The 23,194-nt window shown below is 52.8% G+C and overlaps 6 protein-coding genes across 6 annotated transcripts; 4 read left to right on the top strand and 2 right to left on the bottom strand.

Moving 5' to 3' along the window:
* Positions 1 to 253: 253 nt before the first annotated feature.
* On the bottom strand, positions 254 to 4,351 carry J4E88_005055 (uncharacterized protein; the record flags this gene model as incomplete). The annotated part of the gene is made up of 7 exons (XM_049398696.1): positions 254 to 1,411; positions 1,494 to 1,585; positions 2,361 to 2,616; positions 2,667 to 3,543; positions 3,592 to 3,820; positions 3,867 to 4,086; positions 4,139 to 4,351. The coding sequence occupies 7 exons, from the start codon at positions 4,349 to 4,351 to the stop codon at positions 254 to 256; spliced, it is 3,045 nt and encodes a 1,014-aa protein (XP_049255376.1).
* Positions 4,352 to 7,784: 3,433 nt separating this feature from the next.
* On the top strand, positions 7,785 to 11,325 carry J4E88_005054 (uncharacterized protein; the record flags this gene model as incomplete). The annotated part of the gene is made up of 2 exons (XM_049398695.1): positions 7,785 to 10,529; positions 10,579 to 11,325. The coding sequence occupies 2 exons, from the start codon at positions 7,785 to 7,787 to the stop codon at positions 11,323 to 11,325; spliced, it is 3,492 nt and encodes a 1,163-aa protein (XP_049255375.1).
* Positions 11,326 to 13,660: 2,335 nt separating this feature from the next.
* On the top strand, positions 13,661 to 15,027 carry J4E88_005053 (uncharacterized protein; the record flags this gene model as incomplete). Its single annotated transcript, XM_049398694.1, has 4 exons — positions 13,661 to 13,810; positions 13,868 to 14,321; positions 14,373 to 14,759; positions 14,819 to 15,027. The coding sequence occupies 4 exons, from the start codon at positions 13,661 to 13,663 to the stop codon at positions 15,025 to 15,027; spliced, it is 1,200 nt and encodes a 399-aa protein (XP_049255374.1).
* A 1,614-nt stretch (positions 15,028 to 16,641) lies between these two features.
* J4E88_005052 (uncharacterized protein) lies at positions 16,642 to 17,751 on the top strand (the record flags this gene model as incomplete). The annotated part of the gene is made up of 1 exon (XM_049398693.1): positions 16,642 to 17,751. One exon carries the CDS (start codon positions 16,642 to 16,644, stop codon positions 17,749 to 17,751), a length of 1,110 nt encoding a protein of 369 aa, XP_049255373.1.
* Positions 17,752 to 18,033: 282 nt separating this feature from the next.
* J4E88_005051 (uncharacterized protein) lies at positions 18,034 to 20,631 on the bottom strand (the record flags this gene model as incomplete). The annotated part of the gene is made up of 1 exon (XM_049398692.1): positions 18,034 to 20,631. The coding sequence occupies one exon, from the start codon at positions 20,629 to 20,631 to the stop codon at positions 18,034 to 18,036; it is 2,598 nt and encodes an 865-aa protein (XP_049255372.1).
* A 1,102-nt stretch (positions 20,632 to 21,733) lies between these two features.
* Positions 21,734 to 22,782, top strand: J4E88_005050 (uncharacterized protein; the record flags this gene model as incomplete). The annotated part of the gene is made up of 2 exons (XM_049398691.1): positions 21,734 to 21,910; positions 21,961 to 22,782. 2 exons carry the CDS (start codon positions 21,734 to 21,736, stop codon positions 22,780 to 22,782), a joined length of 999 nt encoding a protein of 332 aa, XP_049255371.1.
* Positions 22,783 to 23,194: the final 412 nt, after the last annotated feature.

Below are 23,194 nucleotides of genomic sequence, written 5' to 3'. Positions count from 1 at the left end.
TTGGGTATTTACTTGGTGGCATTTGTGTTCGAATTTTGTATCTCTTGGGTGGTCTCGCAAAAAGCATTTCGTGTATGTGATGACCTCGGGAGTCTCTCGGTGGACGATGAGGGACAAGGAATCACCGGGAACTTGGAGCGCTTGTCTACCAAAAGAGTGTAACAGGATGTTCATGGAATGAAAAGAAGACATCATCTGCATTCTCCAGGTTTCGTATCCCTCATTAAACGACTTTCGCTATCCACCCCTCCACTTAGTACTTCGGCTTAAATGGCAACGTAGCCATAATCGTCCCCACCTCCGCCTGTAAGCTAAACAACTTATACAGCCACTTGATAATAACAAAAAAGCTCTCCGGCTCGCCCATATGCTTGAACCCCTCCACAAACCGCGCTTCCTTCGGCGCCCCATGCATCAACGCAAGATAATAATCATCGATCGGGAAAATCTCATCGTCAGTCCCATTCACCAGCAGCAACCTCGCACACTCCTGCTTATCCAGCGTGCCATCGTTCAGCAACGAGAACTTGCTCATGGCCTCCTTTTTGAAGGTCTCGACGTCGTTGCCGTAGCCCCATTTGTAGGCCAGTGTGTTGGCAAGATCGAAGGGGTACTCGAGGTGATTTACATTGTCCAGCCATTCGGGGGAGAACATATGGTGGCAGCCGCCGCCGAGGGCGACAACGCCCGCGAGTTTAGAAGCGTGCGTGTGCGCAACGCGCATGGCGTAGTAGCCGCCTGTGCTGAAGGCCCAGATGGCGATTTTCTTTGCATCGAGACGCGGTTGCGTGGCTACCCAGTCGAAGAGCGAGCTGTACAGACGGTCTGGAGACGTTGGGTCGGACGCCGTGGCCGGACAGTCGCCTGTGCCGGGTATCTCGAGGACGATGGTTGCGACGCCGACACGCCGCCAGCCTTCCATCCATACGGCTAGTTCGGTGCGGTACCCGTCTAGTCCGGTGAAGATGATGAGGGTGGGTACGGGGTTTTCTTTCGATGCGCTTTCAGGGACGAGGTGGTACACGGGTATGTGTTCGCCTTCGTCTTGGTTGCGGTGTTTGTATGGGATCATGACTTCGTGGACAGGGTGTTCCCGCATTCCCAGGCCTTTGATGCACACTTCCTTGCCTAGTTTCCAGGCTTCGCGCTGGACTTCGCTGCGTGGCGCTGGGAAGCGGCTGATGCGGTACACGGCGCTGGAGCGTAGGTAGTACTCTGATGCTTTCTCTTTTTCGCCATTCTTTTCGGCTTCTTCGGCTATTGACTTGAGCTTTTCGGCCTGTGGGAAGTAAATTTTGGCGTATTCGTCCCAATTGTAGGGCTCTTTCATGTCTTTGGATACCATCTCTTTTACTATCGGCTCGAAGTCGGAGGCGGTGCCGAACATGAAGGGGTAGACGCCCATTTCTGCCTATCAAGAATCAGTGGGTTTGAAATCATATAGTTGCGGTCTTGTATGTGTAGTTTGAGTGAGTGACTTGTGATGAACATACAGGCTTCTTCCACTTCGTCTCCCACAGCTGCTCATAAGACTCATGGTGCTTCGCCGGCGTCTTCAGCTTCTCCTGGATGAAAAACTTGCCCCCTGGTGCCGCCATATTTGATACAGTATTCCCTCAATATAGTGTATATCTAACTTCTTAGTACGACGCACGCAACCTGTATCCGGAGATGTAACAACGCGTTGACGGAAGGTGGACAGTTGAGATGAAGATGCATCAGTATTCGATTCGAGTATCATATATAAGCTGCCAATCTATTCATAGGCCTCCCGCTCGGCACAAGTTCACGTACGCCGATAATGTTGCGGCAATGGTGTCGCGGTTCACGGTTCGGGCATTAAACGTTGCGGCAGGGCCCGCGGGCGGGGAGCCGAAAACTGAAACCCATTGTCCACATACAGCACGCGATCACACTGTCTTGTTATACTCAGAAATCGGCCCCGGTCTCTCGTCACGAATAAAATACGCGACCATGCCTGCACTCGTCCAAGAGGGTGCCTATTATATACGAATAGGCTCTTTCTCCTCTTGGAGTTGTCCTTCACGTCGCAAATCACCCAAAGGTATTCTCTGTATTCCGAGCAAAGCGTTCGCAGAAAGTGACTTGGTATGTATCTCTGGGGTGCATCGCGAGAACACTGTCAACTCGGAATTCGAGTTTCTTCGTCCGTCCCAGAGTCATTCATGTTTTCATATTCAGTTGTCTAGCTCTGACACATTCGTGAAACATGGCTCATGATCCGTATCCATCCCTATGATTGCCAAACCACCCCATACGCCAGTAATGCTACGTTGAAACTATTTGTGTGCTGAATTGCATTAGCAAACTTCAATTACATCAGACTAAGATGGACTTACGAATGCCCTCAGTGGGCTTGGGCGTTACATCGACGACCTCCGCTGCGGGCGTCTTGACCTCGATAATGTCCTTCATGAAGGGAAAGGTGAGCACCTCCTTGATGGAGTAGTGGTCGGTCAAGAACATGACTAGACGGTCGATGCCCATACCCCAACCACCGGTGGGTGGCAGACCGTACTCGAGCGACTGACAGAAGGTCTCGTCGATGAGCTGTGCTTCGTCGTCACCAGCCGCCTTCTGGTTCGCTTGCTCTTCCTATGTACATGTCAATATGCGTCTCCTCAATGCAAGTATCTGGAACTTACGAATCGCAGACGCTGATCGAAGGGGTCGTTAAGCTCAGTATAAGCGTTGCAGATCTCCTTCTTGCATACAAAGGCCTCGAAACGTTCGCAGAGACCAGGGATATCGCGGTGGTATTTAGCAAGTGGCGACATGACCTCGGGGTGACCGATAATGAATGTAGGGTTGATAGCAGTCTCCTCGATGAACTCACCAACCAACTTGTCAATCATTCTTGAGTTGGTGCGAGGTTCTGAGCAGTCGACCTTGACCTTCTTGAGTACATTCTTGAGGAACTCGTTGGTCTCGGCAGTGTGTAGTTGATCCGCTGGTGGGAACTTCTCGCCGGTGGCCTCCTCCAATGCCGGGATCATCTCGACTCGCCTCCATGGCCTTGCCCAGTTGACGTTGTAGACCTCGCCGCTCTGAGTGTGGTAGACGGTCTCGTATCCGCCTGTGACCTCCTTGACCAGCTCGCTGACGAGCTCCTCGGTCATGTTCAGGACGTCGTTGTAGTCGGCGTATGCCATGTAGAATTCGCAGGTGGTGAACTCGGGGTTGTGGGTAAGATCGATACCCTCGTTACGGAATTGACGGCCGATCTCGTATACCCTCTCCAGACCTCCAACTACAAGCTCCTTGAGGTATAGCTCGGGCGCGATACGCATGTAAAGCTCCATGTCGAGTTCGTTGTGGTATGTCTTGAATGGTCGCGCAGTCGCACCACCAGCAATCTTGTTCATCATAGGCGTCTGAACTTCCAGAAAGTCCCGTTCGTCGAGGTACTTGCGAACAGCCTTGATAATCCTGCTCCGGGTGATGAAGGTGTTGCGTGTTGAGTCGTTCATGATGAGATCGAGGAATCGGTTGCGGTGGCGTTGCTCCTGGTCCTTGTAGCCACTGTGTAGTATTAGTATCACCATTGCTGAAGTTCTGAGGTGGACTCACAAGTGCTCCGTCGGCAACATCCTCAAGCAGGGGGTGAGAAGGATCACCTCGCGCGCGAAGATGCTCAGCTCACCCTCACCACCCTTCTTGGGGCTGGTGCGACCTGGGTATCCGATGACACCGATGATGTCTCCACGCTGGATGTTCTCATGCTGCTTCTCGAAGGGTACGTCGGCCTTGGCTTCCTGCAATTGACACATGACCTGGATGTTGACACCCTCAGCCTTGCCTAGACATTATCAGCTATAGGATATCGGTGTATCCAGTATACGTACAAACGTAGAAGTGCAGCGCGTTGGAGGCAGAGCGCTGTGTCATGACGCGGAGACCGATGCGAATCTCCTTGTCGGGCTCAGTCTCTCCCTTCTTGAGGTGCGAGTAGTCGCGAACATAGTCGGCGAGCTTGTAGTTGGTGTGGAACTTGTGCGGGTACGGGTTGGGTTGCTTGGAGGCGCGGAGAGCGTTGATCTTGTTAGACCGGATCTCGAAATATTGCTGCAGTTGGTGAGTAACCAGATTAGTTGAAAGAGGCAAGTTCGATGCGCACGTTTGGGTTCAATTCCTCGACATCGTCTTTCTTCTCCTTCTTGGGCCGCGCAGGTAGCGACGCCTCCTTCTCCTTCTTCTTCTCGTCCTTCTCGCGCTGCTTCTGGCGACGCTTCAGTTCACTCTTGGAGATTTTCTCGCCGGTGACTGGGTCGGTGTGCAAGTCCTTGGTCTCGGCAGCCGGTGGCTGTTGTGCAGCTTGTTCGTCGGCCATTGTTGCGATGTTCGGTGGTGCTCGTGTGGGCTGCGCGACGAGATATATGCCCCGCCAACTTTTTGATTTGACTCACCCCGCCATTGACTGGCAACCCACGGGAACAAAGTTTTTCCATCCGGCTATGGAGACTCATACCTCACATCACCGCTGCACTCCTCTGTGATCATGAATGCTACTGTAGACATGGTGCCTACAGCCTTGCAGGCATCGCACGTGTATCAATTCACCCTTTCACCCCGCATGCGACAAATGCTAGACAGGTTTTCGTCATTTCGATCTGAAACACGAGACAGCCATAGCAGTTGTCAACTATTCCAGATTTTCAACAAAGTTCGTGGTAGTATTTGTAATGCAACCTTCGGTTAAACTGTGTTACAAATTACAACACACGGTGTCAGGCTTGACCAACACCATAGTACTTCTTATCTGACTTACTCGAAGATGTCCGAGCAGAACTTCATCGTCATCCTGACTCTACCCGACGAGCCCACGATAAGGGGACAGACAGTCCACACGGTCCATGCCCGAATATAGCCCCCAAGGATCTTCTAGTGGCCGCAATATGCGCAATACGAAGAAGACGCGCAGCATTGGGCATCTACGGCAGCACATCTTGCGTCACCTTAGCGACGGGATGAACAGTGGGAACAGATCATCTCGAGACCCTGTGAATCCCAAGATGCTGCCACGGGAGGACCCTGTGTTCGCCACTCTTGACAGCTGTCGATGTTGGGCTTCTAATATCCGGGCCAAGTCCGACCGATACTCTCTTCTCCGCTTTCTGACGCGCAAGCAATGTGAGTTTCCTTAGGCAAGCTCCTGGGTGGAACCTTGATTGCTGAAGTTTTTTGACGTAAGTTCTTACCTTGTGGCCGTCCATCCACGGTCGTGATGCTGGCCCCGAGAACCTCCTGTTGAAAAGCCAACTCATCTCCCCGCAATATCATCAAGTCTAGTGAGACGACTAGAAATAGTTACCATGGGAATCATAGACAGGGCGACAGTCCAGCAGATGTTACCACAGTGACTGAACAGGGCGACAAGCCACATGGCCTTGACAATAATCAGAGCCACGAAGTAGCGAATCTGAAACACGCGTTGAAACATCAAACTTGGGGTATCATAAGGCTGATGCCCGCTGCAGGTGCGGCTAAGGCTGGCTGCAAGACATGTCGCTGTATGCCCATAGCGCGTTTCTCCTTTGAATACCGAGCCAAACTCTGTCGATGCAATGTCGCGTCTTGCGGAACTGGTCAAGATGCAGGCTGCAGCACATCTTGTGTTCAGGCGTGTTCAGGTTCATTCCACAGACCACTCTGTGAACTTCCTACTAGATTGAGGGCATGGGGTGATCCCGATGTCGGAAGGTAGTAATGATAGATGACTATGTGGACGTAGAAGGGGGAAGCGTGCGAGAGGCTAAGGCAGGTACGGCGATGATGAAACAGGAAAACATGGCATCCAGAGCGCGTTCCTGCAGTACTGTATGTTGAACGGTAGGCTAGCGGGGATCTTTCTAGTGGAATAACAATGAGGTCGCAGATGCGGCCACATGATGCAGATTTGCGAACTCGCGGTATTAGGAAGTTGTTTTTCACCATGACGCGATGATCTTGCCGCGTGACGGACGATGTCCACGTGCTTTTACGTCTGATCGATGAAGTAGGTACGATCCGTTACCGCACCTTCCCGGAGATTAGTGGTGAAGTAGTTGCAACCATCACGAAGCGTGGCCTCGAAGAAGGCCTCATGAGCACGCTTCTCTCGAAGAGACTATCGAGCGGCACACGGTCCGCCTCCTAAAACCACTTACCAACAGCCCTTGCGAGGTTTTAGCGCGTATCATATCGATAGCTCATCCGCTCAGCGTTCACGGGATGGCTCTCACATCGAAAGCTGGGGGGAGATCACAAGACTACGTCATGTGTAACCAGGACTCTCGATCCCGACGCCATGGGGATGGACGGATGGCTAGGTGCAGACCAAACATCATGAGCAAAACCCTCGATCGCAGCAAGCTGTGCGATCGGACAAAGTCGAGCCAGGGAGGGGAGTCCGGTTGTACGGCGCTGTTGACGCAAACAACGCGAAGACGCGTCTTGGGCAATACTCAGAATCAGCTGGAAGGATCCTAATGACGACGCCCATGAACTTTGCTCAGGCAGCCAGCTGAAACTGCAGGCAAAGCAATATGGACAAGCACATGTTTCCTACGACTCGCAAAGCCTATCGATAGCTGAATAGGCGAAGATGCGTGCAATCGATAGGGAGGCTGCAGGCGAGCTGCAGAGGCAATCATAATGGGGAGGGCTAAGATTGTGACGCGGGCCGCCGAACTGGTGGCAGGCGGGCGCAAAGCTGGAGCCCCTATTCCGCGCGACTCGGCCACCCGATGGCATGAAGACGATAAGATTTGCTAATTTGGGCATAGAAGGGGGGATGGGTCGACGCGTGGCTCGAGCGCCCTGGTGCCGATACTGTGGTTGGGGAAGATGCGGTGGTGGCGAGGATTTGGTGTTGTTTTGATTCTGCTTGTTGATCAACAAACACGGCATGTAAACACGCACACCTAAACGTGGCAAGAGCTCCGCAGCAGCGCCTCGCAGTGCAACAGACGTGCAGCGAGCTGGCAGCGGTGGAGCTTCGCGTGTCTAAATTTGCAGAGCCTACTCGGGTCGCCTCTATGACTGCTTCACTTTGTGCTGCAGACGTGGATTCGATTGGCAGGCAGGGCTAACGGGCTTCGCTGCAGGGCGTCACGAAGTAAGAGGCGGGTTGGGACGCACGGGCCCCGACGCCCCAACTTTCCTGCCACACGCCCGGCGAAAAGACACCCTGCACATGAGAGAACGCGTCTCTTCTCATATACCACTGCATTCCCAGCCGATCGCTATCGAGCGCAAGAAGGGTCTCTCCATCGCTCGATCGCTTGCACTCTCCCCTCGCCATTGCATCATCGCGCTGTGACGCGCCTGCCGTGTGTTGCGACTATACTTGCCTAACGTGCGGAGGTAAACACGCGACGCCTGCGCCCTCGCTTCCCCAGTACACGACACAGCAAATCACCCTCCGACACGCCGTCAACATCAACACGCTCTCTCCACCTCCAGCCATCCTTTCTCCACCAGGACCCTCCATCACCAGGCCTTGTATGGAGCACCACCGGACTTTGGCCGTTGCTTGTTGAAGGTGGAATCACGGAACCCGGCCAGCATCGAGCACTACCCCATCGCGCGCCTGCCGACGACATTCCACGCATTCATACCACGGTCCGCATCCACCACGCGCCAGCAGGACTACCGCGCCATCGCTATCGACTGAAGACTGCACTCATCTCCATGCCCTCTGCGCCTGCCTAAATCACGTCAACACTGCCCGTCTCATCCCAAAACATCCCGACTCACTCCAGACGGCTCCCACTACGCGAGCCATGGATTACGGATATTCGCCCAGTCGCGAATGTGGCACCATGCACTTTCCCTCACCAACCGGACCCCACAGCTATCGACTCGACAGCACCCACTTCTCCCACCTCCAGGAGCTCCGCCGCTCTCTGTCGCGCTCACCCTCCAAACAGTCGCGCTTCCAACTCCGCAACTCCGACACGCCCCGCTCTCCCATCTCGCCCCTCGCCATTGCGCGCGCATTCTCTCCCAAAGCGAACAAGGTCACCAGCCCCATCGCCAACTTCCCTGAGTCACCACTAGCGCAAGCTGCACCGGCCAAGAAGAAGTTCTCCTTGCGACGCTCAGGCCCTTTCCGGTCATCGCCGCGCACGCGCAACAGCAACTCCAAGAGTCCCCGGCGACGCGCCTTGGCCGAGACCTCCGACGTGGGCAACGCGACGCCCTTCATTACGCGACACTCGCCCGGCCAAGAAAACATCCCCGCGCGACGCCCAAGCGCAGAGTCCCCGGACACCATGGACATGGACAAGCGACTAGAAGTCGACGACAAGCCCATCAAGTTCGAGTTTGCGCGCCGCCCCGAGCTGTCGCCCGCGCCACCAGCAAAGTCAAGCCCGCTCAAGCGCAATGATGGACTGATGAACCTCAGCGGTTCGCCCGGATCCAGTCCCATGGCAAAGCGCCGGAGCCTGCACGGCGTGTCGAGCCTCGGAAACGACTTCGAGAGCATATTCGACCCGTCCCCCGCACCGCGCATCTCTGCCGATGAGAGCTCGCGCTTGTACAACGACATGACGAACGGCTTCTCCTTCAACAGCTCACCTATTTCGGGTGCTACATCACCAGTCCGCCGCACAACGTCACTGCGCAGGTCGACCCTATCACAGCGATCCAACACCCCGCGGAAGCCGAGCAACGATGGCGAGTTCGCAATGCCTGGGCCGGCTGCCTCCAAGACGCGCAACCGCATGTCCCTCGACAGCACCGTTAACTCAACCACCCAAACACCGCCCGTCCAGACGCCTTTCCGCAAGTCTACCTTTGACGCCGGGCGCATGGGCTTGCCAACGCCATTCCCTCGCGGAGCCGGTGCAGCACAGCCGCACCCACTCTCACACGCGCATACACCATCTTCTGCTTCATCCAGCCTGAGCGGCACACCAATGGCTCCTCCCCGGGCTCCAGCCGTTCAATGGGGCGGCCCTGCATTCCCCCCGCCTCCGATGCCCAACAACCCACACTTCTCTCGCTCACTTCCCATCGGTATCGGGCGCCCACATGCCCCAGATGGCGAGCAGTCGACGCAAGACTCGTTCGACACACCATTCAAGATTGCGCCACCGGCACCTGTCGCCTTCTCGACCGGCCTTCTGTCCAAGAAGAACCGCAATGCGGATGAGCCAGCAGCAGGAGGCATCTATGTCATGCCCGACACGCCATCCAAGCGCCAGTCTTTCCCCCCTGCCGCAGCAGACCGCACTGTCAACCTTGACACACCCTTGGTCAAGAGGAGTGGCAGTCTCTTTGGCAATGAAGCTCGCCCGCAACATCAGTTCGGCACGCCTAGCACACCGTTCAGTGCAAACGTATCCAAGTTTTCAACAGAGGCTTTCGGCAGTCGACCAAGCATCTTCGGTGGTATGAGCGGTACCATGCAACGCCGAGGCAGCTTTGTGAGTATCGACGGAGATAACGATGAGGATGTCCAGCCGGACACACAATCACCGACAGCGAACCGGATGGGTGACAGCCAATCCAGCGCGGATGACATGCCACCCACACCGACCAAGCCCAGTAATGGGTCCAGCCGTCGTTCAAAGGAGAGCAGCCTGCGACGTAAGACGTTCCGCTCGCGCCCTTCCATTGGTCAAGACACATTTGCAGTACCCGACAATGATGGTCGGCCAACGAGTAAGTACACATCTCGTATAGATTCATTGACTTTTCCGGATGAAGACAGCTCGTCAGAGGACGCTGAGTCTGAGTCAACGGTTAATAAGTCCCCCTCCGCATATGCCCTCAACGCGAATAGGAGTCGACTGCTGCGGCAAGCCAATACTTTGGCTCGCCCTCTGTCTCTTCCGCGGCAGGTTGCCCGCACATCTCTCCAGTCATCGGATAGCGAGAGCAATACTAAACATTCTACAGCAGCTGGAAGCCTCTTTGGCGCACCGTCACCACAGACTCCCGCGCACGAGTCTTTCGCCCCTCTTGATGCGAGCAAGCTGTCGATCTCCGGTAACCGACGGGGATCGTTCCCTTTCAACAGCAGCTTTGGCTCCTTTGCGCCCGCCACACCGACAACGCCACGTGACTCCGGATTCTTTGGAAGTGTCCAAGGAGCCATCCCCATCGGTCTAACAAAGAACGACGTGGATGAGTCCTTGAGTGAACGATTCCATGAGATCAAGCCTCTCGATGGCGGAGAGGGCGAATTCTCTACAGTGTACCGTGTGAGCCAGCCGGTTAAGGTCTCGCCGCTGAGGTCGCCCGCCGGCAGCCAAGTATGGGTTGTAAAGAAATCGAAGAAGGCCTACATTGGCGCAGGAGACCGTCAGAAGAAGATGCGTGAGGTCGACATCCTCTACGCTCTCCAGGGCCACGAGCACGTGTTGGACATCAAGACCCACTGGGAATTTGACCAACACCTATACATCCAGACCGAGTATTGCGAGGGCGGTAACTTGAGAAAATACCTCGACACCGTTGGCTTTAATAGCCGTCTCGATGACTTCCGCATCTGGAAGATCCTGCTCGAACTTCTGATGGTATGTCTAATTATAGTCTTTGTTCACAACACCGCTAATCCTTTTGCAGGGTCTCAAATCCATTCACGATGCTGGCTACATCCATCTCGACCTTAAGCCTGCTAACATCCTCATCGACTTTGAGGGTGGACTGAAGATTGCAGACTTCGGTTTAGCGAGTCAGTGGCCAGCTCCAGCTGGTATTGATGGCGAAGGCGACCGCCACTACCTTGCACCCGAGCAACTCTCTGGTCGGTTCGATAAGCCTGCCGACGTCTTTGCCCTTGGCATGATGCTGGCCGAAATTGCCGGCAACTGCGTTATTCCTGAGAACGGCGACTACTGGCAAAAGCTACGATCGGGCGAGTTCGAGAATGTGCTTCCCAGTCTGACTTGGAGCGCCGACAGCAGCACACTTAGTCGGGACTCCCATGGCGACCCGGTCTCTGAGCCAGCGAGGCCTTCTATGGATGGCTTCCTCATGTCGGACGCCGCAGAAGACTCAATGGCGTCCATTACAGTCAAGCCAGCCTCTAACCCTGAGGAGGAGCTGGCCCGTGCACCTTCATTCATGGTGCAGCGCAACGACCCTAACTCGATGGACCACGTCGTCTACGCCATGTTGAACCGAGACCCCGACATGCGACCAACTGCCGAGCAAGTCCTTCAATGCTACGGTTGCCGATGGGTTGAGTCAAGACGCCGCGCTGGTGCCACCATCTACGAAGGCAATTTCGGACCCAGCGATGAAGTTCTTGCCACTTACGCCGATGAACACCAGGACGGCCTCTTCGAGGATATGATGGATATGAGCTAAGTGCTTGCGCGAGGCTACTCATCATTCACTATTGTTCTCTTGTTACTACTCCGCTCCGTTTACTCCGCACAAACACTGTCTTGGTTACGACGTGCATCTGCAGCCATTTTCCGAATGTCCTGCGATACTGTGGTACCTCGACATCATCATCATCAACATCACCCTTGTACACTATTCTGACGATCTGGCGTTTTGAGATCGAAAAAAGGGAAAAGCACTTCTGATGCTTCACGACTCACTCTACGACGAGTCGCCTGTTTTTTGTTTTATACTTTTCCTTTGTTTTCTCGCCACTGTTTTTATCACGAGCTTCTGAACGTTACGGCCACGATATCTTGGGGTAACAAGGTTGTCCCTTTTTCTGGCAGGTTTTGGGTTTGGCCATTATCTTGGAGTTTGTGCGTTGCATATGCATCCCCCCACGAGGATACCTTCGCAGCTGGAAAATAGCGCGAATGGGGATTGGCGTTCTTCTTCCTTGTCTTCTTCTCTTTTCGTATTGAATGACTGGTACGGCTTTACTGTATCAACGTAGGGGGTTCTGAGTGGAGTTGCGGAGGCTGGGTCTCTTGGGGCCGGTTGGGTTACGGTGGGTGGGACGGCGGACATGGAAGGGTAATGTTGAAAGAGCAATATCACTCACGATTTCATGACCCAATCATTGATCTTTTCTTGCGACTTGTGATGTGATGTGATATGCTGAAACTGTACTGCCATTGCGTCTATTCCAGCCCATGAAGGAAGATGGAGGGTGCGAGAGGAGGCCACGTGTTTTAGTCCCTTTCGCAAGACTGGGCTTCCGTCCTTGGCTTACACTTGGTATTTGTGCTGTGTATGCATCAAGACAATTGTTCAAATACCGAACATACGACAAGGATGATCCTTACTTCCACGGAGAATACAAGGCCACCGTAATGACAGACTAAATAACCATTCATCTCTCTCTGTAAGTGCGGTCATGTCATGCCTTGTGCATGGCGTATGAAGGGATAGCTTGTTAGGAAGCTCTATTGGCATTCTTAGAAGTGCCGGTAATATAGGGCTCGCGTGCCATAGCAAACAGGCTATGCGCGTATGCTTACGACTTTAGTATGAACTAAACACTTGGGTTGGCTTGACGAGATATTCTGGTGTCCGGCGCCGAAGATAAGCTGACTATTGGGGGAGAGGTGTAAGCTCCTTCTAGATAGACTTGCTTTCCAAGCACTTTCTCGGCTCTCCTCTGTGGTCTTTGGAAGTCAATCTGAAGTTGATTTACGCTGGAGTTCAATCACGCTGTTCCCTCTCATTCGCATCGGTAGAACTACTTCTTCCCTCTATAATCAGAAGCAAAGTACCTAAGTAGGGCGTCGTAGTCTCGGACGGGCAAAAGCCGCGAGGGGCTTTCTTGATTCAAGTGACACGGAAAGCGTGCTTACCTCCTGGGCTAAGTGACAAGAGCGATGAGCTAGCTCTTCAACCAATGTTTGTGAGCTGACAATGACTGCCCGAAGCTTGGAATTTCAGGATCTAGAAGGCGTGGAGGCACTTGCATGTCGACAGTGCTGAATCCTACGGTCAAATCTGCACGTGAACGGCCGATCACATAGCATCCGTAGCTATTCTACCTGGGATGTATCGATAAGAAAAGGCTAAGCTTTTTGGGAGATATAGGGACATGGGCATATTGACCAGGAGTCTCCAATTCTGCGGCAACCCCATGCGGCAATGTATCTCCGCCCATGGCCTTGGATACGAAAAGGTGAATCTAGGCTTCTGGTGCATTGTCCAAAGCACGTCGGTAACGGGTAGCGGGTCGAGTAACCCCGACCGGTCAAACTGTTGTGCCAAGAAGGCACAGCGGCTTGGTGTGCATCGGGAAGCAAGGAACATACGACAAGCGCATTCGAAGTACCGTACAATAATTTAGCCTACAAGTTGCGCGCAACAAACTTTCGGTATTGGAGAATGATCCAATGAGCGAAAGGTTCTTCGTCAATGGTCATGATCGTGCTTCCTCTGACGCAATTGAAATCCGTTGCGCGACTCCAAGGGCGGGGTCGCGATATGCCGACACCTTCCAACCCCACGGGGTCATTGCGCTTAGCCTCATCGCCGGCCTCTCTAACCCTGGGCTAATTGAACGCCATCGGCCCTCTTCCACCATGCCATGCCGCAAATGGTTTACCAGCGAGCCGCATGATGACGAAAATGCCGCTTTATGGGTTCTGCCGAGATAATCTAATATTCTCTTTGCCGGGACGAGAACGGTCAAGGGTTTATCCGGACAGCTGCTTCATATAATGGGGCAGTCTCCGCGATTTGGAGATGTACAGTCGGTCAATCTCACCTCAAGATGCCATCTACATCCGTCTTCCTGGCTGCTAGCGCAGCAGTTGGCTGTGCTTTCGCGCGGACTGTACCTGAGTCTGCACAGGTCGTTGACCAGAAGAGCTTCAATGTCTTGGAGACAGTCCCGCCACCTTCTGGAGCCAATGCGACATCGGTACGTTTTTCATCTTTACATCCTCGTGAAGCTCGAAAGGATCTAACAAAGACATAGCTCTTCGTTTGGCCCAGTGTGACTGCCGATTCTCTTCTGGAGAAGCCTTTCCACATTTATGACGAGGAATTCTACGACGTCATCGGCGAGAACCCTTCGTTGACCACCATCGCAACCTCAGAGTCGGACCCGCTCTTCCACGAGGCTGTTACGTGGTACCCTCCGACAGAGGAGGTGTTCTTCGTCCAGAACGCTGGTGCGAAGGCTGCGGGTACCGGACTGAACAAGTCTTCCATCATTCAAAAGATCAGTCTTTCGGATGCCGAGAAAGTTAGGAATGGATCCCTAGAGGCAGCACCTGTCACTGTCGTCGACACCGCAAACCCCCAGGTTATCAACCCTAACGGCGGTACCAACTACAAGGGCAACATCATCTTCGCCGGTGAAGGCCAAGGTGACAACGTGCCATCGGCATTGTACATGATGAACCCTCTGCCACCGTACAACACCACCAGTGAGTATCCCAATCTCACCCAGAAACAAATAGTGACACTAACCATCCTAGCTCTTGTGAACAACTACTTCGGTCGTCAGTTCAACTCGCTGAACGATTTGGTCGTCAACCCAACAAATGGCGATCTTTACTTCACCGACACACTCTACGGATACCTCCAGGATTTCCGTCCCGTACCCGCTATTAGGGAGCAGGTGTACCGATACAACTTTGACACGGGTGCGCTAACCGTTGTTGCTGATGATTTCGGCCACCCCAACGGAATCACCATGTCGCCCGATGGCAGGAAGGCGTACGTCGCCGACACTGGTATTGCAATGGGTTTCTACGGTTACAACTTCACTGCCCCCGCGTCGGTCTACTCGTTCGACGTCTGTGCGGATGGTACTTTTAGCAACCGCAAGACCTTCGCCTACCTTCCCGTTGGTATCCCTGATGGTAAGTTTCGCACGTGGACATGCAACCTTGAAAATGCAATCGCTAACGTTCCACGACAGGTGTACACACCGACTCTATGGGCCGTGTTTACACTGGTGCCGGAGATGGTGTATGGGTTTACAACCCTTCGGGCAAGCTCATTGGAAAGATCTACACGGGTACGACAGCAGCCAACTTCAAGTTTGCGGGAGAAGGACGGATGATCATTACCGGTCAGACCAAGCTATTCTACGCGACCTTGGGCGCCTCTGGAGCACCCATTCAGTGATCGACGAATCCGTCAATGTCGCTGTCTAAATTACTGAACGTATACCATAATGTGTTGTACCGCACAAATAGACAAATAATGTAATTTGAAATATCAGAGCTGCATAATGCCAGAGATTGAACACTGCCCAAGTGACAATGCTGCCCAAGAGGATTGAAAGATGCAACGTGCTAGTACCTGCGTTCGGTGTATTCTTCATCAGGTTCGCCTTCCCGAGGCCAGAGTTCGCCTGCAGGCCGCTGTTGCATGGTGGCGTTCACTAAACATCCACTAATTATCTATTGGCCCTCGGGTGTTGGAGTCCAATGCGCAGGTTCGCGAGCCCACACGTGACCTTCAGGCCTAACATAAGGGGAAGCTAAGTCCACGCGTCCCGAGAAAAGGGCCGCCACTTTCAGTCGGCGCAACCCCGGACCCCAGGGAAAGGTAGCCTCCGGCTCCTGCACATTGCTAAACGCCACTTCGACACCAGACAAAACACGAAGCGATACAGCACTGCCTCCTCTTGGGCACCTGAGCCAGTTGGGTCTCATGATGCAACGCTGCTGGAATACAATTCACACGATTTCTAAGTGCGCAGATCTTTCACTGATCAAATGATGCAAAGACCGCATTTTGTTCGTGCCGCGTGGCTCAGCGACTGAACAGCACGCCGTCTGCTTGGCACATGGTCACAGAAACTAGAAGCTCTGAACCGCACTTCCCCCATACTGCAGGTACTTCAAACTTTAAATCACGTACGCTGCAAGCGAAGAGGTCCAAGCAGGAGGTATCAAACCGACGCGCTTTCTATATGACACCGGGAACCAAGTATTGGTATCGTCCGTTAGTAGGGGTCGAAGAAGCGCATGAAGCTTCTAGCCCTGTGTTTCCTTTTTGGTCGATCCGGAGAACCTTCCATCGACCGTGCATGGACAACAAGAGACACCGACGATGGTACCGAGATCATCCAGGCCTCACGTATAGTACCCGAACGCGAGATGTGAAGGGGTCAGAGGTTCATCGGCTGCTGGCCGTTGTAACACCCATGGCAATATCTTACAGATAATACGGCCCAGGTCATCATACGATGCTTGATCGTAAAGCCAAGGGGTCTTTCAAGGAAAATAGAATTGGACAGGGACATGCTAGCTACGGGAAGCTGACAAGGCTACAGGAGCGAATCGCAACCTGACATCGCGCTGAGGATTAGCAGGAACGGACCGATATCTGATTGCGATTCAAGCTAGTGTGGCTTGCATCGCATTCGACTCCCACCAATGGGGGCTTTCACGCAAGCGAACATGATGTGTCGCCAAGCAAAGGAGGGTCTCATGAGATGTCTTCCGCCCTCCCCGGACGAAACAGACTGTCAGTGTGAGGGATTTGCTGGCTGGTTTCCGCGTGGACCAGGATCGGTATGTCGTAAAGCCCCTGCGGTTGCGGCTCAGTACGGCTGAAATCGAGATAGGTAGCATGGAAAGGTTCAGATTACCCATTCATGGCGATACCCCGGCTACACCGAACCTAGCTGGACGCTGAACAAGTCTTGTGGAGGCGATCCCCAGATCCGCTTTCAAACTCCACCTTTCGCTTCGTTGACTGCTTTTCCCTCAAACATTCTCTTGCCTCGCGATGGCAGTCGACATCGTGGTCTCCAAGACCATTGCGGCAGTCTTCCTTAGCATAGCACTTTACAACTTCCTCGAACTTAATGTCTACATCTTCACCTTGTTCAAGAGACGGAGCGGGCTCTACTTCTGGAGCTTCACCATATCGACATGGGGCATCGTCTTCAACGCCATCGGCTACACGCTCATGCACCTCGCAAATATTCCGCAAAAGAACATTTACGCCACATTCATCCTGGTAGGATGGTGCGCGATGATCACCGGACAGTCTGTCGTGCTTTACTCGCGTCTACACATCGTGATGCACAACAGGAAGAAATTGAAAGCCGTTCTGGTTATGATCATTACCAACGCCATATGGCTCCACATACCCATCATCGTCCTGGTCTACGGAAACAATTCCGATAACCCCACACCCTTCGTACAGCCCTACCAGATCTACGAAAAGATCCAACTCAGCGTCTTCATCGCCCAGGAACTCATCATCTCCGGTCTCTACGTATACGAAACGACGAAGCTCCTCCGTATGGAACGTACGATCGGAAACTTTGGCACGAAAAGCCTACTCCAACACCTCATCTTTGTCAACTTGCTCGTCATCCTCCTGGACTTCAGTATCCTGGGCCTCGAATTTGCAGACATGTTCGAGATCCAGACATCGTGGAAGCCGCTCGTATACAGCATCAAGCTCAAGCTCGAATTCAGCATCCTTAACCGCCTCGTCGCCCTGACTCGGAACGCTCGGAGTGGATGTGCCAGCTCGTACAGCAACGGCGGAAACCGGTCAGCGGCCGTAGCGCTAGGAACGGTTCGAGGAACGGGACATCAACGCTCCGCTTTAGCCACAAACACGGAGCACCAAGAACAATGGGAGGTACACGTTACCAGCGGAAAAGCAAACAACGACCAGCTCCCCTCGACCGTTATCAAAACAACAGAGTTCACAGTCCAGAGCCATAGTCGCAAGGACAGTGACGATAAGATTAGCTTCGCAGGGAGCAAGGAGGAAATATTGGCACACTCGGCGGCTCACAATACTCAAGGGAGTACGTCGTCGGCGTCGTCGGATCACATTCAATATAACGGACGATACGATAGCCAGCCCTGGCAATAACCCGAGATTGCGTGTCCTCTTGCGCATGCGGTTGTTACGAGTTTCTTTGATACCAATAGACTTTTACTTTGTTCCCTTCAAAGACACGAATGTATGAGAATGCCATGTATTTACATTTAATACTGCTAAATTTCACTAATGTTGAATCTTTCCACACATACTATCCAGTTGCCTCACCTGAGCTCACAGTGCAATTATCCAGCTTGAGGGACTAGACACACCCCCTTTACTAGGAACTGTGTTTCCAATCAGATTCTTCAGTCGCTCACTATGTAGGCTAGGCTACTCTTCTGCAGTGTCGAACTCGTCAGTATCGGAGTCTTCGACAGCAGAATCATGGCGCTCGTGTTCAAACGCAACCGAGTCTGTAACGATGGGGCGAGGCGATGCTAGCGCTAATTTCCCTGGCTCCGAGAACTTGACTGAGGCCACCGAGCGAATAGGGCTAGCCTGATTATGATGCGCTTCATCCCAGGCCGACTCGTTTGACGAAACTGAGGAAGCTTCAACACTCGAGACATAGCTCTTAAGCAGAGGCTCAGTATCATCACTACACTCGCTGTCTTCGTACCCTGGAGATACGTTGTACATTGGTGAGGGGTAAAGTGCTGACGAGTATCCCAGCTGTGGCGTCGCAAGACCAGGGCTGATGCGGTTTTCGGAGATTTGTGCGTTCCGACTGTGAAGCGACGAATCTAGAGGGTCGAATGTTATACCGAACGCGAGGGGCTCCGGGAAGGGCTCTCCGATATGACATGTTTCAGTGTCGGTGTGCCGTAGCTCTAGGAGTGATCGGTTATGCAGTGGGTCAGCTGAAGGCTCGATAGTGTGCTCTGTACATTCTTCGACGCCTGAGAGTGAAGCCTCGATAGACTCAAGGTCAGTGTGGTCTCCAGAGTCCAAGAACCAAGTATTCATGGCTTTGAAAGGGTTCCAGAATCCCGACTTTTGGTGACCTCCTTGTATCTTCGCAGCTACCTCAATGCCGGATGCTACGGCTGTGATGGGATCAACCAGATCATCCGCGCTAACCTGTAGGAGCTCATCATCAAAGGACTCTGGAACGTTGTAGATACCCTCCTCATCAATCAGATTAGCGTAGTCAACAGGACATGAGAACTTCTCCGCCCCGCGCTGTAACCAGTCAGCAAATTCGCGGACAGCAATGTCCGGTCTTCCACGATACTGGCCACAGTATTTGGCAAGCTCCGCAGTAGTGATGCGCGACTTGCTCGGGAACTGGGCCTGGAAGGCTAAAGCGAAGCGATGTATAGCTTCTGAGTTGTATCGTTTGCAGACGTCGTTATCAAAGAGGCGTTTGAAGGTCATAATTGAGCTGGCTTTGCTTGCGTAAGAGATGTCGAACTTGCGCTCTACACGACCAGCGCGATACAGTGCTGGATCAAGCTTCTCCGGATGGTTTGTCGTCATGATAATTATTCTCCCTTCCGTGGCATTGACACCATCAATGATATTAAGCAAGCCCGAAAGAGTTACTGATTTGGGTGTAGAATCTGTGGTTTCAGAGGGCTTCGTTGTCTTCTTTGGATCGGTCGCATTAGCGAAATCTTCAGGCTCACCTAGGACTTCTAGAGTAGCCGCCTTTATAGCTTTGACTTGGTCGAGCACCCTGTAGTTTGCGACACTCTGCTTTTCCATGAATTGTGCCAGCATGGTCTCCAGCACATTCATTTCGGGCTTCTCTTCAGTGTCCCCAGAGCCTGACGACTGAGACTTAGGGCCGAGTTGCGTATCTGGTTTTTGTGCGCCTCGGTTACCGACATCGACACCGACACAATCGATATCCTCAAGGCCGATGCAGCTCCGGAAAGGAACTCGACTAAAAGCTTCCCTTAAGTCATAGTCATCCATACCTTGTAGGTTGATGATATACAGGGGCACATTCATGTGCGAGGCAATCCCAGCCAACAGCGACGATTTGCCAGTACCTGGTGGGCCTGCGAAAAGGTAACCATGTCGGTAGGGTCGACCACTATTCTCATACCAAGCTTGGGAATCTTTATGGAAGAACATCTCGATGTCCTGGGTAATATCCCGCATCATCTTTGGGTCAAGATCGATAGAGGACAGAGGACGCTTGTTGCGCTTGGACTTCTTGTCTCCATGTGCTCCCATCTCGACTACGGTCAATTGTGTGCTTTCCAAAACCTGCTTTTGAACATCCTCAAACAGCTCTGTGATAGGCTGTCGACTGTGTCCCCAGCATCGAACGGTGATGGATCCCGAAGGATCGGGAAGGCTTGTGAAAAAGTCATTGGTGCGCAACCGTTCAAGCTCTGATTTTTCCGCAGTGCCAGAGCGCTGAATCTCGAGCATATACTGCCTGCCTTTGTGCCAGAAGGAGCCTGCTGTCTCTCCAGCAATAAGCGAAAGCTCGCCTGTAACCGCACGGAGTTGATGCTCTCCGCGAAAACGTCGAAGCTTCCGGCTTTCTTCAGCCTTTTCGCGCGCTAGAGTCAGCACCCCACCACAAAGTACGCTGTCATAACCACTGATGGTAATAGAACTAGTGACTTGTGGCTTTACCTGGTTCAAAAGCGCGCTCAGTATGACTGGAAGCTGTACACGAGCAGCATTGAGAGCCGCACATGTCATGATCAGGATCTGGACATCTCGACCTCCAGTGCGCTCTTTGATGGCATTTCGGGCAATATCATAGAACTCCGAGTTCATGTAGTTCATGATCCAGGAATCTTGACCTCCGCTGAGTACACCAAATAACCATGACTGGAAAGTCGTTGGAGGAGTGTTGATAGCTTGTTCTTTTGCCGCGTCGTCCTTTAATACTGAGACCGAAGTAGACTTATCAAATCGGACTTCTTGAGGAGCATTCCCAGGAATTCTGCATGATTTGCACATGGTTTAGCGAAGAAACCTCTAAAGCACTCACCAGGAGGGCCAATAAGGTCTGAAGTGGATGGCAGCTGCTGTCCGTCGAGAGCGAAGTAAGACCTTTGTAGTCTGGCCTGGGTCTAGACATGTTTGCAAACAGCAACGCAGCTTTTGACAGTGCGCTGACATTGCCTACAGTGTCATCTTGAGACGTGATAGGTGTTAACACAACGATGTGCTGTGGCTTCGTGTCGCGAAGATACTGTGAAGAGGTGGCAATGTCGACAGTGTTATGTTAGTTTTTTTTATTAGCACTGTCGCAAGTACTTGAGATAAGGCCATGATACGGGTCGATCATCTGCGGGCGTCATGGACTCGATATCGCGGTTTCTGCACACCATGTCCACCTACAAAAAAGCTAAACAGGCCTGCAATCTACATCAACATGAGAACATGCAAAGTAGATAACCTAACGTTGATGTAGGCTCTAGACCTGTTCAGGTTTTTTCTTGTCTAAGGTGGCGGCAAATCTGAGCTCGTCATTGCTGTTCCGCATCAGGCTCGGCTATCTGTGAGGCCCGACAAGCACTTCGGGTGAGCGCAGTGCTGGATTGGACAGAGAGCTATTTAAGTCGAGGTAAGGCCGTGTTTCTACACTTCATCATCGGAGAGAAGCTAGGTATCATAAGTCGCAGAAGTGGTGAGTCCCGCCGATGCGTCGTGTTCGAGCGAAGGTGCCCGAGACACAGAAGAAACGGCCTAGCGAACAGCAGCCCCCACCGGCTGAACCACAGCCGAACTATCACTCCTCAGACACCACGCGTCTCGAAATGAAATTCGCATGCCTCATAAGGCATATTTCGTCCAATATTGCATGAAAGCCAGTTCTCGCCCTCTACCAAGCATCATGCAAAGGCCACTGGGCACTCGACACCTCCACCGGCTATCGCGGGTTACGAAGCTTCACTGTAATTGCGCTTCCTTGATTTCCTGCTAACGACATATCCTGCTTCAGGCTGTCCTTCGCGCTTCTTTCCTTCTGTCGTTACTGCTGGTCAGCATGCATCGTTGTTGAGCAATGATTTCCACTTCTTTTTTCTCGTTCCTTTCACTCTTTTCACTATGTCTAATGCACAATGTCGTCGGTGCGCAGATGCTGGGATCATGGTCGCCGAATCATGGGGGATTCGAGAGACGACAGAACGGTGATAATAATCGTAATGGACAAAACGATGGGCCCGACAACAGCGCGTTCACTATCGTGAATGGAAGAATATTTACACCTGGCTTAGGAATCATCCTTGCAGTAAGTGGAAGTGTCAAGACGCGCGATTCTCCTGCTGACAAGAACACCAGCCACAGCCATTTACGCCCATGGGCGGCGACTTCCTTCACATCGCGCTCGATGTCTCAGGCGATGGCAAACTCCAAGTGCCGCCACGCAATATCGCCGACCCGCTCACCCAGGTCTTTAACTTTACGCTCTTCCTTACATCTACGGTTACGCAGAAGAACTTCACTATATCGAACATAACGACGTCCACACCACCACTCGCAGACATACTAGATCAAGAAAGTGGTCAAACAGTCAAGCACATCAACTTCGAATGGCCTGAGTGTTTGGTCGGAGACAACAACGAGGATGAGGGTTCTACTGCGAGGGGGGACTACAACATCAGCATACACCAGAACTATCGACTGAATGGCGTGGATCGGTACACCATCTTCAACCTTCCCATCAGCGTTACGAATAGCATTCAGCGTTTCCCTGGTGCCTCGCAGCTTACTACAAAACCCGCCCCCGGTCCGCTCAGTGCAAATGGTGGACGGATGCCCTGCGCGATGATCGAAAACCCCTTGGTCGACTTCCAAACCCAGGTCAACAGCGTTAATAACCCACCGGGTACGCCTATGCAGGACATCGAGATTGAGACAAGCGGAAGGAGTGACGGTGGTCAAGTTGGAGGAAATGGAGCGGATGACGGATCGGGTGGGAGGGGAAGTGGGAACACCAATGGTAACGGCCAGGGTGGTACGAGTGGGCAAGGCGAGATCGCAGGTCCAGGCGGTAACGCTCAACTGGGAGCGGCTGTGCGGATGTCGGGGGAGCAATTCTCGATACTAATGATTGGCATGTTGGGAGCGGTCGTAGTGATGTGCACCTCAGTTAGTTTGTAGTCGCTAGGTAGTGGTCCGCAGCCATAACGACATGATGATACCACGATTCAAATGTGCATGCTTTGTGCCCAGTCAGTCATGAAAGCGGTAATGATGCACAGTCTCACAAACGGCAGTACAGGCTCGCAGCGTATGCGCTGGGCGGCAGGTTCACGCATTGCAAATTGTAGCAAGATCTGATATCCATGACGAATTTGATTGATTCTAGATGTCCGACATTGTGGTGGAACCTATCCAGCTCCTCCGATATATGCCATGATGCCGTAACTCGTTGTCGATCGTATCGCGTTCCCCGGTGGCGACGCGCTTATTTGGCCTCGTCGAAGACGTAGGTGAGGTGGCACTTTCCGCAGTACTGGCGGTTGTGCATGGCGGCCATGAAGACACCGGCACCGCACTCGGCCTGGGGGCA

This window comes from Alternaria novae-zelandiae, assembly GCF_023758075.1.
Source record: "Alternaria novae-zelandiae strain BMP 2774 chromosome Unknown scaffold_9, whole genome shotgun sequence".
In the NCBI taxonomy this organism is placed as follows: Eukaryota; Fungi; Ascomycota; class Dothideomycetes; order Pleosporales; family Pleosporaceae; genus Alternaria; species Alternaria novae-zelandiae.
The sequence above is the reverse complement of the archived record's forward strand: the minus strand, read 5'-3'. Positions and strand labels throughout refer to the sequence as shown.